Source organism: Blennius ocellaris (assembly GCF_963422515.1).
Source record: "Blennius ocellaris genome assembly, contig: SCAFFOLD_211, whole genome shotgun sequence".
Lineage (NCBI taxonomy): Eukaryota > Metazoa > Chordata > Actinopteri > Blenniiformes > Blenniidae > Blennius > Blennius ocellaris.
In genome coordinates, this window is record NW_027661936.1 from 43813 (window position 1) to 62834 (window position 19022).

Here is a 19022-nt window from a genome sequence, read left to right on the forward strand (position 1 = left end):
CAGGGATCCTGTCGGCCGGGAGACTCTTCACTGACTGAAACTACAATTCTGTTGTTTTATTGGTGAATCTTTCAGCCGCGAGTCGATGAGTTTGTTCTTCTCAGCAGCAAGTTTGTTCCCGGTGAGTCTTGGACTCTTAGCGCCTGCAGGTCGAGGCTCGCGTTAGCGTCGGATTCCTGGTGTTAGCGTCGGATTCCTGGCGTCAGCGTTAGATTCCTGGCGTCAGCGTCGGATTCATGGCGTTAGCATCAGATTCTTGCCGTTAGCGTCAGATTCTTGGTGTTAGCGTCAGATTCCTGCCGTTAGCGCTGGATTCCTGCTGTTAGCGTCAGATTCTTGCCGTTAGCATCGGATTCCCAGTGTTAGCGCAGGAGCCCGGCATTAGCGCTGGATTCCCGGCGTTAGCGTTGGAGCCCGGCGTTAGCGCTGGATTCCAAGCGTTAGCGCTGTAGCCCGGCGTTAGCGCTGTAGCCTGGCGTTAGCGCTGTAGCCTGGCGGTTACGCCTCCAGCAGGACGTGCCAGCGGCAGACCTGCTGGCCTCGACTGTCCTTCATGTCCTGCCAGTGCAGCTGCTCCTCCTCGCCGCTGCTGTTCTGGCCCAGCGCGATCCAGCCCACCATCTCTTTGCGCTTCATGCTGCGGCGGTTGTAGATGGACACCAGCAGCGTGACGTCCGACAGCTGGAACAGCGCCACCTGGAACACGAAGGTCTCCTTGTAGACGGGGTTGGGCTGGCCGCGGCGCACCGACGTCTTACAGCGGGAAATCTCCTGACCCACCGAGTTCAGCAGGCTGAGACGGCCGTACGTGTCTGGAGGAAGACGAGGAGGAAGATGAGGAGGAAGATGAGGAGGAAGAGTTTCACATGTTAGTACAAAGTCAAAGAGGTGGGATCAGGATGTCTTGACTTAAAGAGGAAGATCAAAGCACAGACGCGCCTCTACGCTGACGACACGCACGTATTCATGTCCTCCGCTAGCTGATCAAAGGGTTAGCTTTACCGCTACAATCATCCAAAGTTGCCACTATTTATGTATTTGATTAATCCTCCAGGCCTCTAGGGGGCGCAATTCTTTCACTTTTGCTTTGTGACTCGACTGACCTGCTCGCTCTCCCAGCGACGTTAGCTTGAATGCTAATCCTTTTTCAACTTTGTTTCCAGCCCTTTGAGTCGCAATCAGTCAGTAAATGTATTGATTGTGATTAGAATGTATATTTGCAGTTTAATGTTTACATTGTTGTGATACGATGTCAGTTTACTCGTCATGTAGTTTAGCTTATTAAGGTGTTCCTGTGTGCATCAGTTTCACACTTGTTTCCCAGGATCATCCCAGGATAATCCCAGGATAGAACCGAAGTCCCAGTGGGTGGAGCTTCACAGCTCTTGTGTTCAGATGAGAGAAGAATTAAATTTACTGATGTTTACTGGATGTAAATAAAAACATTTTAGTGACAAAGTTCAAATTTGCAGATTATAGTCAAGAAAGTGTAAAAAAAAAAGATTGTTCGCGCGTGTGTGTGTGTGTGTGTGTGTGTGTGTGTGTGGCGCCCACCCGGGGGCCGGTTGAGCGCCAGGTTCCTGAAGTGGCTCCCCTTGACGAGCTCCACCGCCATGCGTCCGGTCGTGGCGTTGTAGGTGAGGCCCAGCAGGAGCTCCGGGACGCCGCCGTGCGTCAGCGACTGGGTGGACGAGGCGCTGTCGCTCTGGGAGACGGCGGACAGGCTGAGCTCGGAGTCCAGGCTCTGCCGGGACAGGAAGGACAGGACAGACTCCTTCAAAATAAACCTCCTGGAAGACGCCTCGGAAAAACCGACAAGCTTCACTAGAAACTAACAAATAAAATAAGAAAACTGCTCGTTTGTTCAGAAATGTTAGACGTGTGAATGCAGACATCATTAATTGTCATTATTATGAGACCTGACTTCATTATTTAATAACGTACAATAGAAAGTGTTATGTAGGAAGGTTCTCTTTTCAATATTAAAATGGTTTTTCAATTATAACGAACAAGAAAATCTCCCTCAGTTGTTTTTAACAGAATAAAAGGCTTATTTGCAAATTTGGGGGATTAATGAAAAAAGTACTTTCATGTATTTCTTATTTATTCTTCAGGTTTTCTAACATGTTAAGAATGTGCAGATTATAGTCCTGAAAACACCGCCGACACACAAAACTCACACTTTTCAGAAGAACAAATTAAAAAAAACATGAATAAAAGATTAATGAAGAGACCAAATAAATAAGTAGACAAATAAATAGATAAAGGGGCTAAAAATGAGACAAATGTATCAAAATTGTCATTTTGATTTTAATTTGTCATTTATACGTTTTATTCTGCTTTTCTCATTATTTTATCTTAAAACCTTTTAACCAGTTTTATCTTCTCAAAGGAACGTGAATATTTATACTTATTTTATTCTATTACCAGAGATTCTATTTTTTCCACTGTATTAATATTTCACATATTAACTTAAATCATTACTTTCCAATTACTTAACTTGTTTACTGATTTACCAAGTTAAGTTACTTTTTAACTAGTTAGTTTTGACATTCTAAGTTACTTTTATGTTGCTTACTTTTTTCCATTTGCCGACTGAGTTACTTCTTTACTCATTTAATTAATGAATTGCTTTGTTACTTAAATATGACTTTTTAATTACTTTAAATCTTAGTTTAGCTACTGAGTTAGTTACTTTTGACGTACTCACGGAAATATTCTTTAATTATTTCTTAGTTATTTTGTGACTTTTGACCTTTATTCACTCAAGTTATTTTATTAGTGACTTTTTACTTAATTATTTTCAGTTTTTACTTCATACTCAGCTTTTACTTTTCTACTGAAGTTATTTTACCCACCGTGACTTAATTATTTACTTAGTTACTTGTTACATATACTTTAGTTAGTTACCCTCAACTTACTGAGTGATTGACTTTTTTACTTGTTGCGTACTTTGCTGGTATCCTTTTCTTTTTGACTCGCCTGCTAAGTCGTTCTTACTCGCTTACTTCTAGTAGGTACAGGATTACCCTGCTGCGGCCCCGCCCCCTGCGGTAGCCCCGCCCCCTGCCACTGACCTTGAGGTTGCTGCGTGGCTCCAGGACCAGCGTGGTCTCCACGGTGCCGCCGCCCGGGTCCAGGCCCGCCAGGCGCAGCACCTTCTCGCCCATCATGCGCTCGCGGGACATGCGTCCGCCCAGCGCGTACAGCCGGAAGCGCAGCGCCGCCCCCTGCAGGTCGGACGGCTCCAGGCGGGAGAAGCGGAAGGTCTCGTTGAAGAGCGGCAGCGAGCCCCGCTGCACCGACGTCTTGTGGCGCTGCTTCTTGTTGGGCAGCAGCACCATGTGCACCTGCCAGGAGTCCATGCCGCTGCGCGCCTTGTCCGGGACGTCGCGCGCCGCCAACACCGCCACCTGCAGCTTCTCCGAGTCCGGACGGTACTCCAGGGTCAGGACCAGGTCGCCGCACCTGGAGATGGGGGTCCGGGGGGGGGCCGCGGCCTGGGAGGAGGCGCCGCCGCCGTCCGGAGGACGCTCCTGCTGCAGAGGTTGGTTAAAGTCAGGGGGCGGCAGGAGGCTCAGGCTCCGCCCACAACTGCACCACCGAAAACACAACTTTGGGAATATGCTGTGACTCCGTCTCCATGGCAACGGAGGAAAACACAACTTTTCTGAAATGCTGCTACTGCTCAACGTGCACTGCGGCCGACGCTACCAGTAGTTCTGCACATGCTCAGTAGAGCCAATCAGCTCCTCCGTGGCGTCACGACTCCCCGCCTGGGACTTTGGACTTTTATTTTGACAGTCACCATAATAACAATCCAACTTGATGGTCTGTCCACTAGAACGTCCGTGTGTGTGTGTGTGTGTGTGTGCGTGCGCTTTCAGTACTGAAACCAACAACGGCGCCACCTCGTGGTCCGACATGGAAACTACATCGTTTTCAAAATGTTACCATGTAAACTTCAAACTTTTCTCAAACGAAAATGCAAAAACGATGTTTTCACTTGAAAGGTTTTCGTGTTGACGAAGAATTGAAACCTCCTCCTGAGGGTCAGAGCTGAGCTGCAGTACCACCCTGTACCACCAGGGGGGGCGCTGAGCTACACCAACATTATTCCTGCTTTCAGTGTAAAAGCAGCAGAAGAAAAGTCCTGGTTTGATTCCGGCTGACCTCCACTGAGTAGAAGAAGAAGAAGAAGAAGAAGAAGAAGAAGAAGAAGAAGAAGAAGAAGAAGAAGAAGAAGAAGGAGAAGAAGAAGAAGAAGAAGAAGAAGGAGAAGGAGGAGGAGGAGGAGGAGGAGGAGGAGGAGGAGAAGGAGAAGGAGAAGGAGAAGGAGAAGGAGAAGGAGAAGGAGAAGGAGAAGGAGGAGAAGGAGAAGGAGGAGAAGGAGAAGAAGAAGGAGAAGAAGGAGAAGCAGAAGAAGCAGAAGAAGAAGAAGAAGAAGAAGAAGCAGCACGGATTTAACTTAAATCTGAAAACTGGACGTCGACCCAAAATAACTTGTAATTAAAAACCTTCTTTTTGTTTGTTTGTTTGTTTGTTGTTTTTCCCCACCACAATTGGCTGGGCGTCGTCATGACGACAGCTTGTTTTCCGTGACGGTGGTGTTGAGCTCCGCCTGTTCGTTATGATTTATGTTCCTCTGCTGATGGAGGAACGGAGGTTTATTATTAGCAGCAGTAGTAGAATCAGCAGCTCTGTTATGTAACCGTATAAATAAACACTGCACCGCGTTTCTTACTGTGTGTGTGTGTGTGTGTGTGTGTGTGTGTGTGTGTGTGTGTGTGTGTGTGTGTGTGTGTGTGTGTGTGTGTGTGTGTGTGTGTGTGTGTGTGTGTGTGTGTGTGTGTGTGTGTGTGGGGGAGGTGTTTACAGCACAGATTGCCACCAATATCAAAGTGTGATTCAGTGACTGAGAGGTTGTTAAATTCGACTTCGCTGCTCTCCTACGAGCACAAACATGAAAACACACACATACACCTCAAGTAGATGTTAAACACACACACACACACACACACACACACACACACACACACACACACACACACACACACACACACACACACACACACACACACACACACACACACACACACACACACACACACATTATTATTCATGAGCTGCTGTTTGGAGGAAATATCAACTATTTATTCAGGATCTGTTTGGTTTGATTGTCACCAGCTGGGCTAACGCTAATGCTAACGCTAAAAGCTAATGCTTTAATAAATATTAAATATTATCATGTGCTGCACCTGGTACACCTGCTTTTAGACTGGATTTGGATTCCATTTTGGACTGGGGATTAAACTGGATTACAGACTGGGTTTAGAGTTTAATTAGCCTGGGTTCAGACTGGGTTCAGACTGGGTTTAGAGTTTAATTAGCCTGGGTTCAGACTGGGTTTAGAGTTTAATTAGCCTGGGTTCAGACTGGGTTCAGACTGGGTTTAGAGTTTAATTAGCCTGGGTTCAGCCTGGGTCTAAGCGATGATGTCCCAGTACCTCGGGGCTGAAGGCAGACGAACTGTCTGTGGCGTCCTTCTTGTCCTGGTCTTTCTCCGTGTCCTCGCTGCCGTCGGCGGCCTGCCGGCGCATGCTGGGGGTGGGCGTGTCCCTGGAGGACGACGCCTCCGCCGCCATTGGTTTGTCCACGGAGAGACGGTCCGACGTCCCCTCGCTGTCCTCCACCGCCGCCGACAGAGGGTCCTGGAAACCCGGGAGGCTCTGAGCCTCCAGCTCTCCTGCAGGGAACGGAGAGGAAGATGCTCTATAATCTGGATTAGAGGAGGAAGATGCTCTATAATCTAAAATTAGAGGAGGAAATGCTCTATAATCTGGTGTTAGAGGAGGAAGATGCTCTATAATCTGGATTAGAGGAGGAAGATGCTGTATAATCTGGATTAGAGGAGGAAGATGCTCTATAATCTGGATTAGAGGAGGAAGATGCTCTATAATCTGGATTAGAGGAGGAAGATGCTCTATAATCTGGATTAGGGGAGGAAGATGCTGTATAATCTGGATTAGAGGAGGAAGATGCTCTATAATCTGGATTAGAGGAGGAAGATGCTGTATAATCTGGATTAGAGGAGTAAGATGCTCTATAATCTGGATTAGAGGAGGAAGATGCTCTATAATCTGGATTAGAGGAGGAAGATGCTCTATAATCTGGATTAGGGGAGGAAGATGCTGTATAATCTGGATTAGAGGAGGAAGATGCTCTATAATCTGGACTAGAGGAGGAAGAAGCTCTATAATCTGGATTAGAGGAGGAAGAAGCTCTATAATCTGGATTAGAGGAGGAAGATGCTCTATAATCTGGATTAGAGGAGGAAGATGCTCTATAATCTGGATTAGAGGAGGAAGAAGCTCTATAATCTGGACTACTACATCATTCAGAGGAACAGCGACAGCAGCTCTCCGCTCGTTGTTCCACTGCAGCTAAAGTACCACAGTTACAGAAACTTCAATAACGTCACTGAGTACTTGGTTAAAGTAATCAGTTACTTCAGTTACTGCGGAGGTGAACGGAGCCGTTCCTCCAGAGTTCATCTGTCAGCGCTCGTCTGCTTCTCTGGAACAAGTCGTACCGTCGACCAATCAGTGGCAATTATCTCCCATCCTCCGTCATTAAGGTCGCTCCGACTCTCTGTGTCAATGGAGGCGGTATCGCCATGGCAACAAGGTGAGTCACCAGCTTCTGTGTGTGTGTGTGTGTGTGTGTGTGTGAGAGAGAGAAGTGTAGTGAAGAGAAAACTTCTCTTCACTACACTTCTCTTTCAAAAAAATCTTAATTGCTTTGAGTCTCATGTAAATAACACGCAGCGCTTTTTTTTTTTTTTTTTGCTGAGTCATGGATTCCAAGCAGCCATAAAGTGTGTGTTGGTACCGTCACAGTCTGACGGCTCGGTGCTGCCCTCCTCCTGGTCCGACAGGCGGCTGAACTTGTGGCGCCGACCCAGAGACAGCTGGCTGTGCAGCGACTGCTGCTCGCCGCCAGAGCACGCCACCGACGCCGCCGACGCCACCGACGCCGCCGACGCCACCGACGGCGCCGCCATGCGGAAGCTCTGCGAACGAGACACGGAAATCTCGAACTGCTTCAGGACCTCGTCCTCGCTGTCGGACGAGCTGGAGGCGTCGTCGTCGTCGTCGTCGCCGTAGCTGTTCACTGGAAGGAGCGAAACACAGGGAAGAAGAGGGGATGACAAGTGGGAAGAGCTGAGGAAGAGGAGGAGGAGGAAGAGGAGGAGGAAGATCGGGAAAATGTGCAGAACTTCATCACTTCTGGATCGAATTGAATCACAACATTTGATCGTCAGTCAATCTGCAGCAGAACGACAATAAGATACATGAGAAAATGGAAGAAAAGCCAGAGAGGGACTGAATGTGTGACGCTATGCAGATGACACTTGACTCTACGTCAGACGACACTTGACTCTACGTCAGACGATACTCCACTCTACGTCAGACGATACTCCACTCTACGTCAGATCACTTCAGGGAAACGAGACGCTTTTAAACAAGACGTGAAGTTGTGAGAGACGTTCCTGTGGTTTCAGTCTCCAGATGTGTGAAAATGTGAATCAGAATTGAGAAATAAAGAGATTTTGAGTTTTTGCCTTTATGGCTTTAATTTCACTAAAATGGCAAAAGGACCAATAATACAGAGAAACATTGTGATCAGAACGTCGGTGGAGGTCCAACAGGGTGGAGGTCCAACAGGAAGGAGGTCCAACAGGGTGGAGGTCCAACAGGGTGGAGGTCCAACAGGAAGGAGGTCCAACAGGGTGGAGGTCCAACAGCAAAGAGGTCCAACAGGGTGGAGGTCCAACAGTCCAACAGGAAAGAGGTCCAACAGGAAAGAGGTCCAACATGGTGGAGGTCCTGGATGGAGGTCCTGGAGCTCCTCCACCCTCCAGGCTGCCAGTGTTGCTCCACAGTTACAGCGGGTGGAGGATTGTTGTTTACCTGCGATACGACTCGTCTGTTGACCTGACAACCAATCAGAGGGAGCCGCCATGCTGGAGCCAATCAGAGGGAGCCGCCATGCTGGAGCCAATCAGAGGCGGCGGTTGGCTCCATCAGCGCCACATGACAGGATGGCAACAGGAGAAGTGACGCGGTGGCAGGTCAGATACCTGCCTGAGCCGTCGCCATGGTTACCAGGAGAGCAGGACGGAGGCTGAGTGGGCGAGCGGCGGCTGATGATGATGAAGATGATGATGATGATGATGATGAAGATGATGATGATGATGATGATGATGATGATGAAGATGATGAAGATTGGTCCATTAACTCCTGAGTTTTCAAGGATTTTCACAGCAGATTAACGAGACTCGCCATCACACGTGTGTGTGTGTGTGTGTGTGTGTGTGTGTGTGTGTGTGTGTGTGTGTGTGTGTGTGTGTGTGTGTGTGTGTGTGTGTGTGTGACTCAGCAGCTCGCTGATGCCCACACACACACACACACACACACACATTATTATTCTTATTATTACAAAAATGTTGATTATTTTATTTCAATTCATGAAAGATGACATTTTATTATTTTGCCTTGTATTTATTGACTGGAATCTTAAATGTGTAAATATGAATTAAAATAAATGTGTAAATACAAATTTATCACGTATAGCTTATATATACTAACTTTATGTCTATTTAAATATTTTGTGTCGTATATTCAGCCTTTCCTACAAAACAATTTCCCTCTGGGATTAATACATTATTTTATATTCTGTATTCTTTCTAAAATAGGTTTTTTTCATACAAATTACTTGGTGAAATAAATGTGTCATTGAAATTCAACATCTGACTGTATATTTGTGTATTTCTATATACTTCAATTCAGTTTCAATTCTATATTATCTATTCAGACATTTTACAACTATTCATCAAATTCTGTATCCCTGAAATATTTTTGTAGTTTTACATATTTATTTACGTATTGATTTTTATATTTCTTCCATTGTTTCTAATGTGTGAACTTCAATTTAATTATGTTCTACATTCATACAAACTACTGTTAATACTACTACTATAATAATAATAATAATAATAATAATAATGCTAATACTAATAATGATGATGATAATAACAATAATAATAATAATAATAATAATAATCTTAACTTTCCATCATAGTAACTAGTGATTAGTTACAGGATGTAGAGGTCGGTTGATGAGTTAGCAGGTTAGTGTTGGTTGGTTAAAGAGGCTTCAGAAGCGCTGAGTCAACAGAAAGACACTTTGTTGACTCAGCAGAAACCGGCTGAGCGACTGACTGCAGAACTGCAACACAGCAAACAAACAACGTCCAACCCGCGACGCTGGACGAGCTCCGAGACGACAACCAGGACGAGTCCCGTCGCTGCAGGACGAGTCCCGTCGCTGCAGGACGAGTCCCGTCGGTGCAGGACGAGTCCCGTGGCCGCAGGACGAGTCCCGTCGGTGCAGGACGAGTCCCGTGGCCGCAGGACGAGTCCCGTCGGTGCAGGACGAGTCCCGTCGGTGCAGGACGAGTCCCGTGGCCGCAGGACGAGTCCCGTCGGTGCAGGACGAGTCCCGTGGCCGCAGGACGAGTCCCGTCGGTGCAGGACGAGTCCCGTGGCCGCAGGACGAGTCCCGTCGGTGCAGGACGAGTCCCGTGGCCGCAGGACGAGTCCCGTTGGTGCAGGACGAGTCCCGTGGCCGCAGGACGAGTCCCGTCGGTGCAGGACGAGTCCCGTGGCCGCAGGACGAGTCCCGTCGGTGCAGGACGAGTCCCGTGGCCGCAGGACGAGTCCCGTCGCTGCAGGACGAGTCCCGTGGCCGCAGGACGAGTCCCGTGGCCGCAGGACGAGTCCCGTCGGTGCAGGACGAGTCCCGTGGCCGCAGGACGAGTCCCGTTGGTGCAGGACGAGTCCCGTGGCCGCAGGACGAGTCCCGTCGGTGCAGGACGAGTCCCGTGGCCGCAGGACGAGTCCCGTCGGTGCAGGACGAGTCCCGTGGCCGCAGGACGAGTCCCGTCGGTGCAGGACGAGTCCCGTGGCCGCAGGACGAGTCCCGTCGGTGCAGGACGAGTCCCGTGACCGCAGGACGAGTCCCGTGGCCGCAGGACGAGTCCCGTCGCTGCAGGACGAGTCCCGTGGCCGCAGGACGAGTACCGTCGGTGCAGGACGAGTCCCGTGGCCGCAGGACGAGTCCCGTCGGTGCAGGACGAGTCCCGTGGCCGCAGGACGAGTCCCGTCGGTGCAGGACGAGTCCCGTGGCCGCAGGACGAGTCCCGTCGGTGCAGGACGAGTCCCGTGGCCGCAGGACGAGTCCCGTCGCTGCAGGACGAGTCCCGTGGCCGCAGGACGAGTCCCGTCGGTGCAGGACGAGTCCCGTGGCCGCAGGACGAGTCCCGTCGGTGCAGGACGAGTCCCGTGGCCGCAGGACGAGTCCCGTCGCTGCAGGACGAGTCCCGTGGCCGCAGGACGAGTCCCGTCGGTGCAGGACGAGTCCCGTGGCCGCAGGACGAGTCCCGTCGGTGCAGGACGAGTCCCGTGGCCGCAGGACGAGTCCCGTCGCTGCAGGACGAGTCCCGTGGCCGTAGGACGAGTCCCGTCGGTGCAGGACGAGTCCCGTGGCCGCAGGACGAGTCCCGTCGGTGCAGGACGAGTCCCGTGGCCGCAGGACGAGTCCCGTCGCTGCAGGACGAGTCCCGTGGCCGCAGGACGAGTCCCGTCGGTGCAGGACGAGTCCCGTGGCCGCAGGACGAGTCCCGTCGCTGCAGGACGAGTCCCGTGGCCGCAGGACGAGTCCCGTCGCTGCATGGACGAGTCCCGTGGCTGCGGGACGAGTCCCGTCGCTGCGGGACGAGTCCCGTGGCCGCGGGACGAGTCCCGTGGCCGCAGGACGAGTCCCGTCGCCGCAGGACGAGTCCCGCCGCCGCAGGACGTTCTGCGCCCGGCAGGAACACGTGGCACCAGAACGCAACAGGAACCCGGCTCAGAACTTTCACAATAAGACGGCAAAACGAGACCAAAAGACAGAAAATACTGAAAGTGTGACACAAAGACGCACAAAAAAATCCTCTAAAAAACACAAAGGAGCACAAAATTAGTTCAAATAAACTAAAATGAGACACAAAAAACTCAAGAAATAAAACCTGAATGTTCTGCGAAAAAACAAAACAATGAAAAACGAACAAACAAGCTGATATTGGAGCTTCGTGGAAAACATTACGCTACAAAGTGGAAAAAGAAGAGAAAAAGACCAAACAGGGAAGAAACGGACCGTCAAAGTAAAACGACACCAACAAAACAATCAATCAAGAGAAAGAGAACAAATAAAGAAATTAAATGTGAAACTCAAACTCTCATGATCGACTTGGAGTCAAGAGACGAATCACAATCAGTCCTGACAACAAACCTGGAAAGTGGTTTTTGACCAGGTTCCAGGTTTAAATCTACATTTCCTGCCCCGCGGCTCACCTGAACCTCCGGCCGCACCCTGTGGACCTCCGGAGCTCCAGACTGGAAGAGCTGTTTGTCCTGGAAACACACCTGGAAATACCTGAGGCTCCGCCTCCTGCAGGAGGCCTGGAAACACACCTGGAAATACCTGAGGCTCCGCCTCCTGCAGGCCTGGAACGAGCCGACTCACTGTTTGTTTAGTGTTTCATCACTTTGACTCGCCGCTCCTCCTCATATATATATATATATATATATATATATATATATGTGTGTGTGTGTGTGTGTGTGTGTGTGTGTGTGTGTGTGTGTGTGTGTAAAGTCATAAAAAGTGATGATTGACGGTTCTATGTGTTGTGTTGATAAAGTAGAGTGAGGAGAACGTTGTGTTGATAAAGTAGAGTGAGGAGAACGTTGTGTTGATAAAGTAGAGTGAGGAGAACGTTGTGTTCAGGTTCTACTGCAGACGGAGGAAAGAAAAGTCCTGAAGCTTTTAGTTTCACGACTTTACTTTGTTTGACAAGAGGGAGGAAAGAAAACGTCTGAATGACGAGGAGAGAAAGAAAGAAGGAGTGGTTCTGTTCTTCCTCCTCCTCTTCTTCCTCCTCCTGCTCCTCTTTTCCTCTCCTTCAGGGTGTGATGCTCTATAATCTGGTGTTAGAGGAGGAAGATGCTCTATAATCTGGTGTTAGAGGAGGAAGATGCTCTATAATCTGGTGTTAGATGAGGAAGATGCTCTATAATCTGATGTTAGAGGAGGAAGATGCTCTATAATCTGGATTAGAGGAAGAAGCTCTATAATCTGGTGTTAGAGGAGGAAGATGCTCTATAATCTGGATTAGAGGAGGAAGGTGCTCTATAATCTGATGTTAGAGGAGGAAGATGCTCTATAGTCTGGATTAGAGGAGGAAGGTGCTCTATAATCTGATGATAGAGGAGGAAGATGCTCTATAATCTGGATTAGAGGAGGAAGATGCTCTATAATCTGATGTTAGAGGAGGAAGATGCTCTATAATCTGGATTAGAGGAAGAAGCTCTATAATCTGGTGTTAGAGGAGGAAGATGCTCTATAATCTGGATTAGAGGAGGAAGATGCTCTATAATCTGGTGTTAGAGGAGGAAGATGCTCTATAATCTGATGTTAGAGGAGGAAGATGCTCTATAATCTGATGTTAGAGGAGGAAGATGCTCTATAATCTGGTGTTAGAGGAGGAAGATGCTCTATAATCTGGATTAGAGGAATACGCTCTATAATCTGGTGTTAGAGGAGGAAGATGCTCTATAATCTGATGTTAGAGGAGGAAGATGCTCTATAATCTGGATTAGAGGAAGAAGCTAACTCACCGAGCCCCTGGCGTATTCCCACGCGACCCTTCTTGCGGCGGCCATGTTGCTCGAGGCAAGGCAGCCCGCCGACGCGCGAGAAGCAAAGCTTCTTGTTGATGAAGAGGAAGAGGACGGCCAGCGCCACGATGAAGACGCCCACCGCCGACAGGAAGCCGATGGCCTCCGGGGTGACTGGCAGGAGGAGGGGGAGGGGGAGGGGGAGGGGGAGGGGACACACAATGACACACTGATCAGCCCACACCAACAGGCAGCCTGCACACACACACACACACACACACACACACACACACACACACACACACACACACACACACACACACACACACACACACACACACACACACATACACACACACACACACACACAGTACGCATGGCACGAGTGATACACAGACAGAACGGGTGAGACTTTAGTAAGTGAGTCGCCCCAGTGCCTTGCTCAAGAGCAGAGTCAGTGCACAAACACATCCTGGCCTGCCTGGCTCAAGAGCACTCGGCTTCACTTCCTCCTCGACACAGGCCAGTGTTTGGTTAGGGTTGGTCACCTGGTCACCTGGTCACCTGGTCACCTGGTCACCAGTGGTTCTGCACATGCTCAGAAGAGCCAATCAGGAGCGGGGAGGTATCTTATTGTGAAGGGCTGCCGAGGGGAAGTGAGCGTCGCTCCGTACAATATGACAACAAACCACATGAAGATAAAAACACATTTGAAGTAGAATCCATGAGTATTTTCTATATTTACTCTATTTGAGGTGAGAAGTTTAGTGGTTTAGTTCATTCTGGGAGAGAGGAGAGGAGGTGAAGGAGGGATGAGGGAGAGAGGAGAGGAGGTGAAGGAGGGATGAGGGAGAGAGGAGAGGAGGTGAAGGAGGGATGAGGAAGAGAGGAGAGGAGGTGAAGGAGGGATGAGGGAGAGAGGAGAGGAGGTGAAGGAGGGATGAGGGAGAGAGGAGAGGAGGTGAAGGAGGGATGAGGGAGAGAGGAGAGGAGGTGAAGGAGGGATGAGGGAGAGAGGAGAGGAGGTGAAGGAGGGATGAGGGAGAGAGGAGAGGAGGTGAAGGAGGGATGAGGAAGAGAGGAGAGGAGGTGAAGGAGGGATGAGGGAGAGAGGAGAGGAGGTGAAGGAGGGATGAGGGAGAGAGGAGAGGAGGTGAAGGAGGGATGAGGAAGAGACTCAGCTTCCAGCACAACCATTCATAGTAACGGGGAGTGATGCTTTGTCTCGTTGCCATGGTAACGTTTCAGGCAGCAGAAACCAAACACACACACACACACACATGGAGCGGCATGGACTGGTGAGGATGTTCCACCTCTTTATTCCTTTTGTTTGCTAGAGAGAGAGGGGGGGAGGAGAGAGAGAGAGAGAGAGAGAGAGACAGAGACAGAGACAGAGAGAGAGAGAGAGAGACAGAGACAGAGACAGAGAGAGAGAGAGAGAGACAGAGAGAGAGAGAGAGAGAGAGACAGAGAGAGAGAGAGAGAGACAGAGAGAGAGAGAGAGAGAGAGACAGAGAGAGAGAGAGAGAGAGAGACAGAGAGAGAGAGAGAGAGAGAGACAGAGAGAGAGAGAGAGAGAGAGAGCGCTCCCACACCTTCCAGATGTTTACAGATGTTCGCAGCGTTAAAATAATGAGCGCCGGTCGTTTCGTGACTCAAACGTTTCAGAGAATCAACGGTCGGCGCCGCGGAGGGAAAGAAATAAGAATGAAATGATGAGAGTGAAAGAGTGGAAGAGAAGATTGGATCAGATTCAGACTGAATGAAGCAACAGAGAGAGAAAAGTCCATGTTTATTATCATTTATACTCAAACGTACAGAGCTGAACTGCAGTCACATGGGAAATAAAGATCAACTCTGCTTATCTGAATTTCTGAGATCATCTTTTCTGAAAAATCAAGAAGTAATGGAATAAACATGTCAAATGTCTCTTTTAAAGATCTTTTCTTCACAATCAGATCGTTTTCATGTAACTTATATTAAGAAGCAACTGCACAATACCATGGATGGCCACTGGGTGTCACTGTAGGACAGAATACTGCTACAGTACCACAGAAAACAACCACTGGATGATCAATGTGACTGATCAGTATTGATTGGTGGTGATCAGTATTGATCAGTATTGATCACTGAGGACAGAGTAGAAACTTGCAGCTGCAGAGATTCAAACCAGACGAGTGAAAGCAGGAAGCTGAAGAGTTGTGGAGGAGGAAGAGGAGGAGGAGGAGGAGGAGGAGGAGGAGCAGATCAGACTAATGAGGAGCTCATTGGGACGAGAGACTCTGAGGACAACGAGGAATCTGTGCTGAGGTTTGTTTGTGTGTGAATAATAATAATAATAATAATAATAATAATAATAAAAACCTTCATCCCTCATTATGATGCAGCAGCACTTTTACAGATGTTTGAAGTGTGGAGCTTCAGAGGATGAGAGGCTTTGATGTGAGTGGTGGATGAAGGAAAGAGACGAGGGGAAGAGGAGGAAGAGGAGGAAGTCGGGGAGAGGCAGCCATGTTGTTACGGTTCATTAAAGGCAGAAGTCCTGATCAGCTGTTCCTGCGCTGCTGTTCTTTCTTCTTCTCCTGAATAAAAGCAGCCTCCTGCTGCTGATCTCAGTTCAGACTGAACTGATCTCAAGGCCTTGACCTTTAGTCCTGGATCTAAGACGTTTCATCCGTACCCTTGTCGTGTATCTACCGTATTACCTGGACAATCAGTCATTAATGGCAGAAAAATGTGCTGTAAATTCAAAAACTACCGCGACAAGTCTTTCTGTAAATTTGTTCCGTCGTTCTTTTTTTCGTGAGCAAAGACAAGCTTCTTTTTGTTTTCTTCATCCCCCTAACTTTTCTCCTTGAACTCTTTCTGCATTCTTTCTGCTTCCTGAGACATTTGATCAGTTTTCTTGCTCCGTCAGTGAAACACTGGATGTTTGTCTGTTACTGGAGCAGTTTTATGTGGTCATACTGTGACACCTAGTGGTCACAGACGGTACTTGCCAGTGTGATTTGATATAGAATTCATTTCGTAACTAAAGTTGTATGAGCACCCAAAACTATTTTAAAAAAAAGTAAGAATTGTAGACCAGAACATACGGTAATCTTATGTTTACATTATGTTCATTACGGTAATCTTATATTATATTATGTTCATTACGGTAATCGTATGTTACATTATATTCATTGCGGTAATATTATGTTCATTATGGTAATCTTATATTTACATTATGTTCATTACGGTAATCTAATGTTTACATTATGTTCATTACGGTAATCTTATGATTACATTATGTTCATTACGGTAATCTTATATTATATTATGTTCATTACGGTAATGTTATGTTTACATTATGTTCATTACGGTAATCTTATATTATAGTATGTTTATTACGGTAATCTTATATTATATTATGTTCATTACGGTAATCTTATGATTACATTATGTTCATTACGGTAATCTTATATTATATTATGTTCATTACGGTAATCTTATGATTACATTATGTTCATTACGGTAATCTTATATTATATTATGTTCATTACGGTAATCTTATATTTACATTATTTTCATTACGGTAATCTTATATTATATTATGTTCATTACGGTATTTTATATTTACATTATGTTCATTACGGTAATGTTATGTTTACATTATGTTCATTACGGTAATCTTATATTATATTATGTTCATTACGGTAATCTTATGATTACATTATGTTCATTACGGTAATCTTATATTTACATTATGTTCATTACGGTAATGTTATGTTTACATTATGTTCATTACGGTAATCTTATATTATAGTATGTTCATTACGGTATTCTTATATTATATTATGTTCATTACGGTAATCTTATATTTACATTATGTTCATTACGGTAATGTTATATTTACATTATGTTCATTACGGTAATCTAATGTTCACATTATGTTCATTACGGTAAATTTATGATTACATTATGTTCATTACGGTAATCTTATATTTACATTATGTTCATTACGGTAATCGAATGTTTATATTATGTTCATTACGGTAATCTAGTGTTTACATTATGTTCATTACGGTAATCTTATGTTTTATGTTCATTACGGTAATCTTATATTTACATTATGTTCATTACGGTAATGTTATATTTACATTATGTTCATTACGGTAATCTAATGTTCACATTATGTTCATTACGGTAAATTTATGATTACATTATGTTCATTACGGTAATCTTATATTTACATTATGTTCATTACGGTAATCTTATATTTACATTATGTTCATTACGGTAATCTTATATTATATTATGTTCATTACGGTAATCTTATGTTTACATTATGTTCATTACGGTAATCTAATGTTCACATTATGTTCATTACGGTAAATTTATGATTACATTATGTTCATTACGGTAATCTTATATTTACATTATGTTCATTACGGTAATCGAATGTTTATATTATGTTCATTACGGTAATCTAGTGTTTACATTATGTTCATTACGGTAATCTTATGTTTTATGTTCATTACGGTAATCTTATATTTACATTATGTTCATTACGGTAATGTTATATTTACATTATGTTCATTACGGTAATCTAATGTTCACATTATGTTCATTACGGTAAATTTATGATTACATTATGTTCATTACGGTAATCTTATATTTACATTATGTTCATTACGGTAATCTTATATTTACATTATGTTCATTACGGTAATGTTATATTTACATTATGTTCATTACGGTAATCTAATGTTCACATTATGTTCATTACGGTAAATTTATGATTACATTATGTTCATTACGGTAATCTTATATTTACATTATGTTCATTACGGTAATCGAATGTTTATATTATGTTCATTACGGTAATCTAGTGTTTACATTATGTTCATTACGGTAATCTTATGTTTTATGTTCATTATCGTCACATATGGACGTATATGGTCAGAAACATGGTTGTAACTCGCAGGACGCTGTGTTTTCATCACGCTGCTGAAACAACCGCCAAACTAAAGTTATTACATCATGTGCTATTCATTACCCACACAAGTATTCTGATTACAGTCCACTAAATAAAACAGGGCCGGAGTGTGAACACCTGCTTTGTCCCACTGGTTTCCCTGTGAAAAGCCCCGTGAGGCGTTCAATGACCCTGAACACACAAACATCCACCTGAACACCAGAGTTTCCATGGAAACCGTCCAGACCGCTCCATTAGGAGCCAATAGAATGATGTTTCTTTATCACCACCCACATGACAAGGTCTCCTGTTACCATGGCGACACCTGTCAGTCTGTCCTGATTGGCCGGGACGAGGAGGAGGAGGAAGAGGAAGAGGAAGAGGAGGAGGAGGAGGTGGAGGAGAGGAGGAGGAGGAGACGATCTCAGGTTAAAGAAGAAGAAACAAGAATGAAGGAATAATAAAACATAAACTGGTTCCATTCATCAGAGAAACTCCAGGAAAAGGTTCATGAAAACTCCTGAGACCTCGTGAGCTCATGAGGAGCTGGACCGGACCGGACCGGAACGGACTGGTCCATCCAGTCCACCAGCCCAACGCTCACGACCTTCAGTTTGTTCAGAACCTGCAGAGGAACCAGGACCAGAACCAGGACCAGGACCAGGACCAGGACCTGGACCAGAACCAGGACCAGAACCTGGTCGAGCACTGAGACCCTCAGAGGTTCTGGACCACAGGGACCAGGAACTCCTGGTACAAAGACAAACAACTGAGAACGAGGAACTTCATCTGAACCACCAGTTAAAACAACTGAACATGAAAAGTCCAATAAAAAGCTGCAAATTAAACATTAAACAATCCACTTCAAGGGTTAATGACGTTTTTTCTTTCAGTCTCTGAAACTGCAACGTCGCAGAAAACAGGAAAAGCGAGTGAAGAGATGCAAAACGACAGAACGATTGTAAAGAAGAACACAAAGTCTGAAAGAAAACGAGAAATGACGTCGACAGAAAACCAATAAAAGACGTGAAACGACGCAAAACGACCAACAATTACTCAAAATGCTCAAATTAGAAATCAGCCAGAGGTGAAACGAAACTGAAATAAAAGAGACGCAGAACTTTTTTCACACAAACGAACAGAAAAAACCAATAAAAACGACAAACAGACACAAGAGAAACAAATGAACCTGAAACAGAATCAATGAGAACGAAGGGAAAAAAGCTGTTTTTTTTAAACTGGTATCATTAAAAGTTTTATCATTAAATAACAAATATTATTTTTCT

At 46.0% G+C, this 19022-nt stretch overlaps 1 protein-coding gene across 1 annotated transcript; it reads right to left on the reverse strand.

Moving 5' to 3' along the window:
• Positions 1-498: 498 nt before the first annotated feature.
• Positions 499-13157, reverse strand: syt16 (synaptotagmin XVI; the record flags this gene model as incomplete). Its single annotated transcript, XM_080522041.1, has 7 exons — positions 499-812; positions 1555-1744; positions 3078-3539; positions 5508-5746; positions 6892-7173; positions 12780-13034; positions 13154-13157. The coding sequence occupies 7 exons, from the start codon at positions 13155-13157 to the stop codon at positions 499-501; spliced, it is 1746 nt and encodes a 581-aa protein (XP_080378167.1).
• Positions 13158-19022: the final 5865 nt, after the last annotated feature.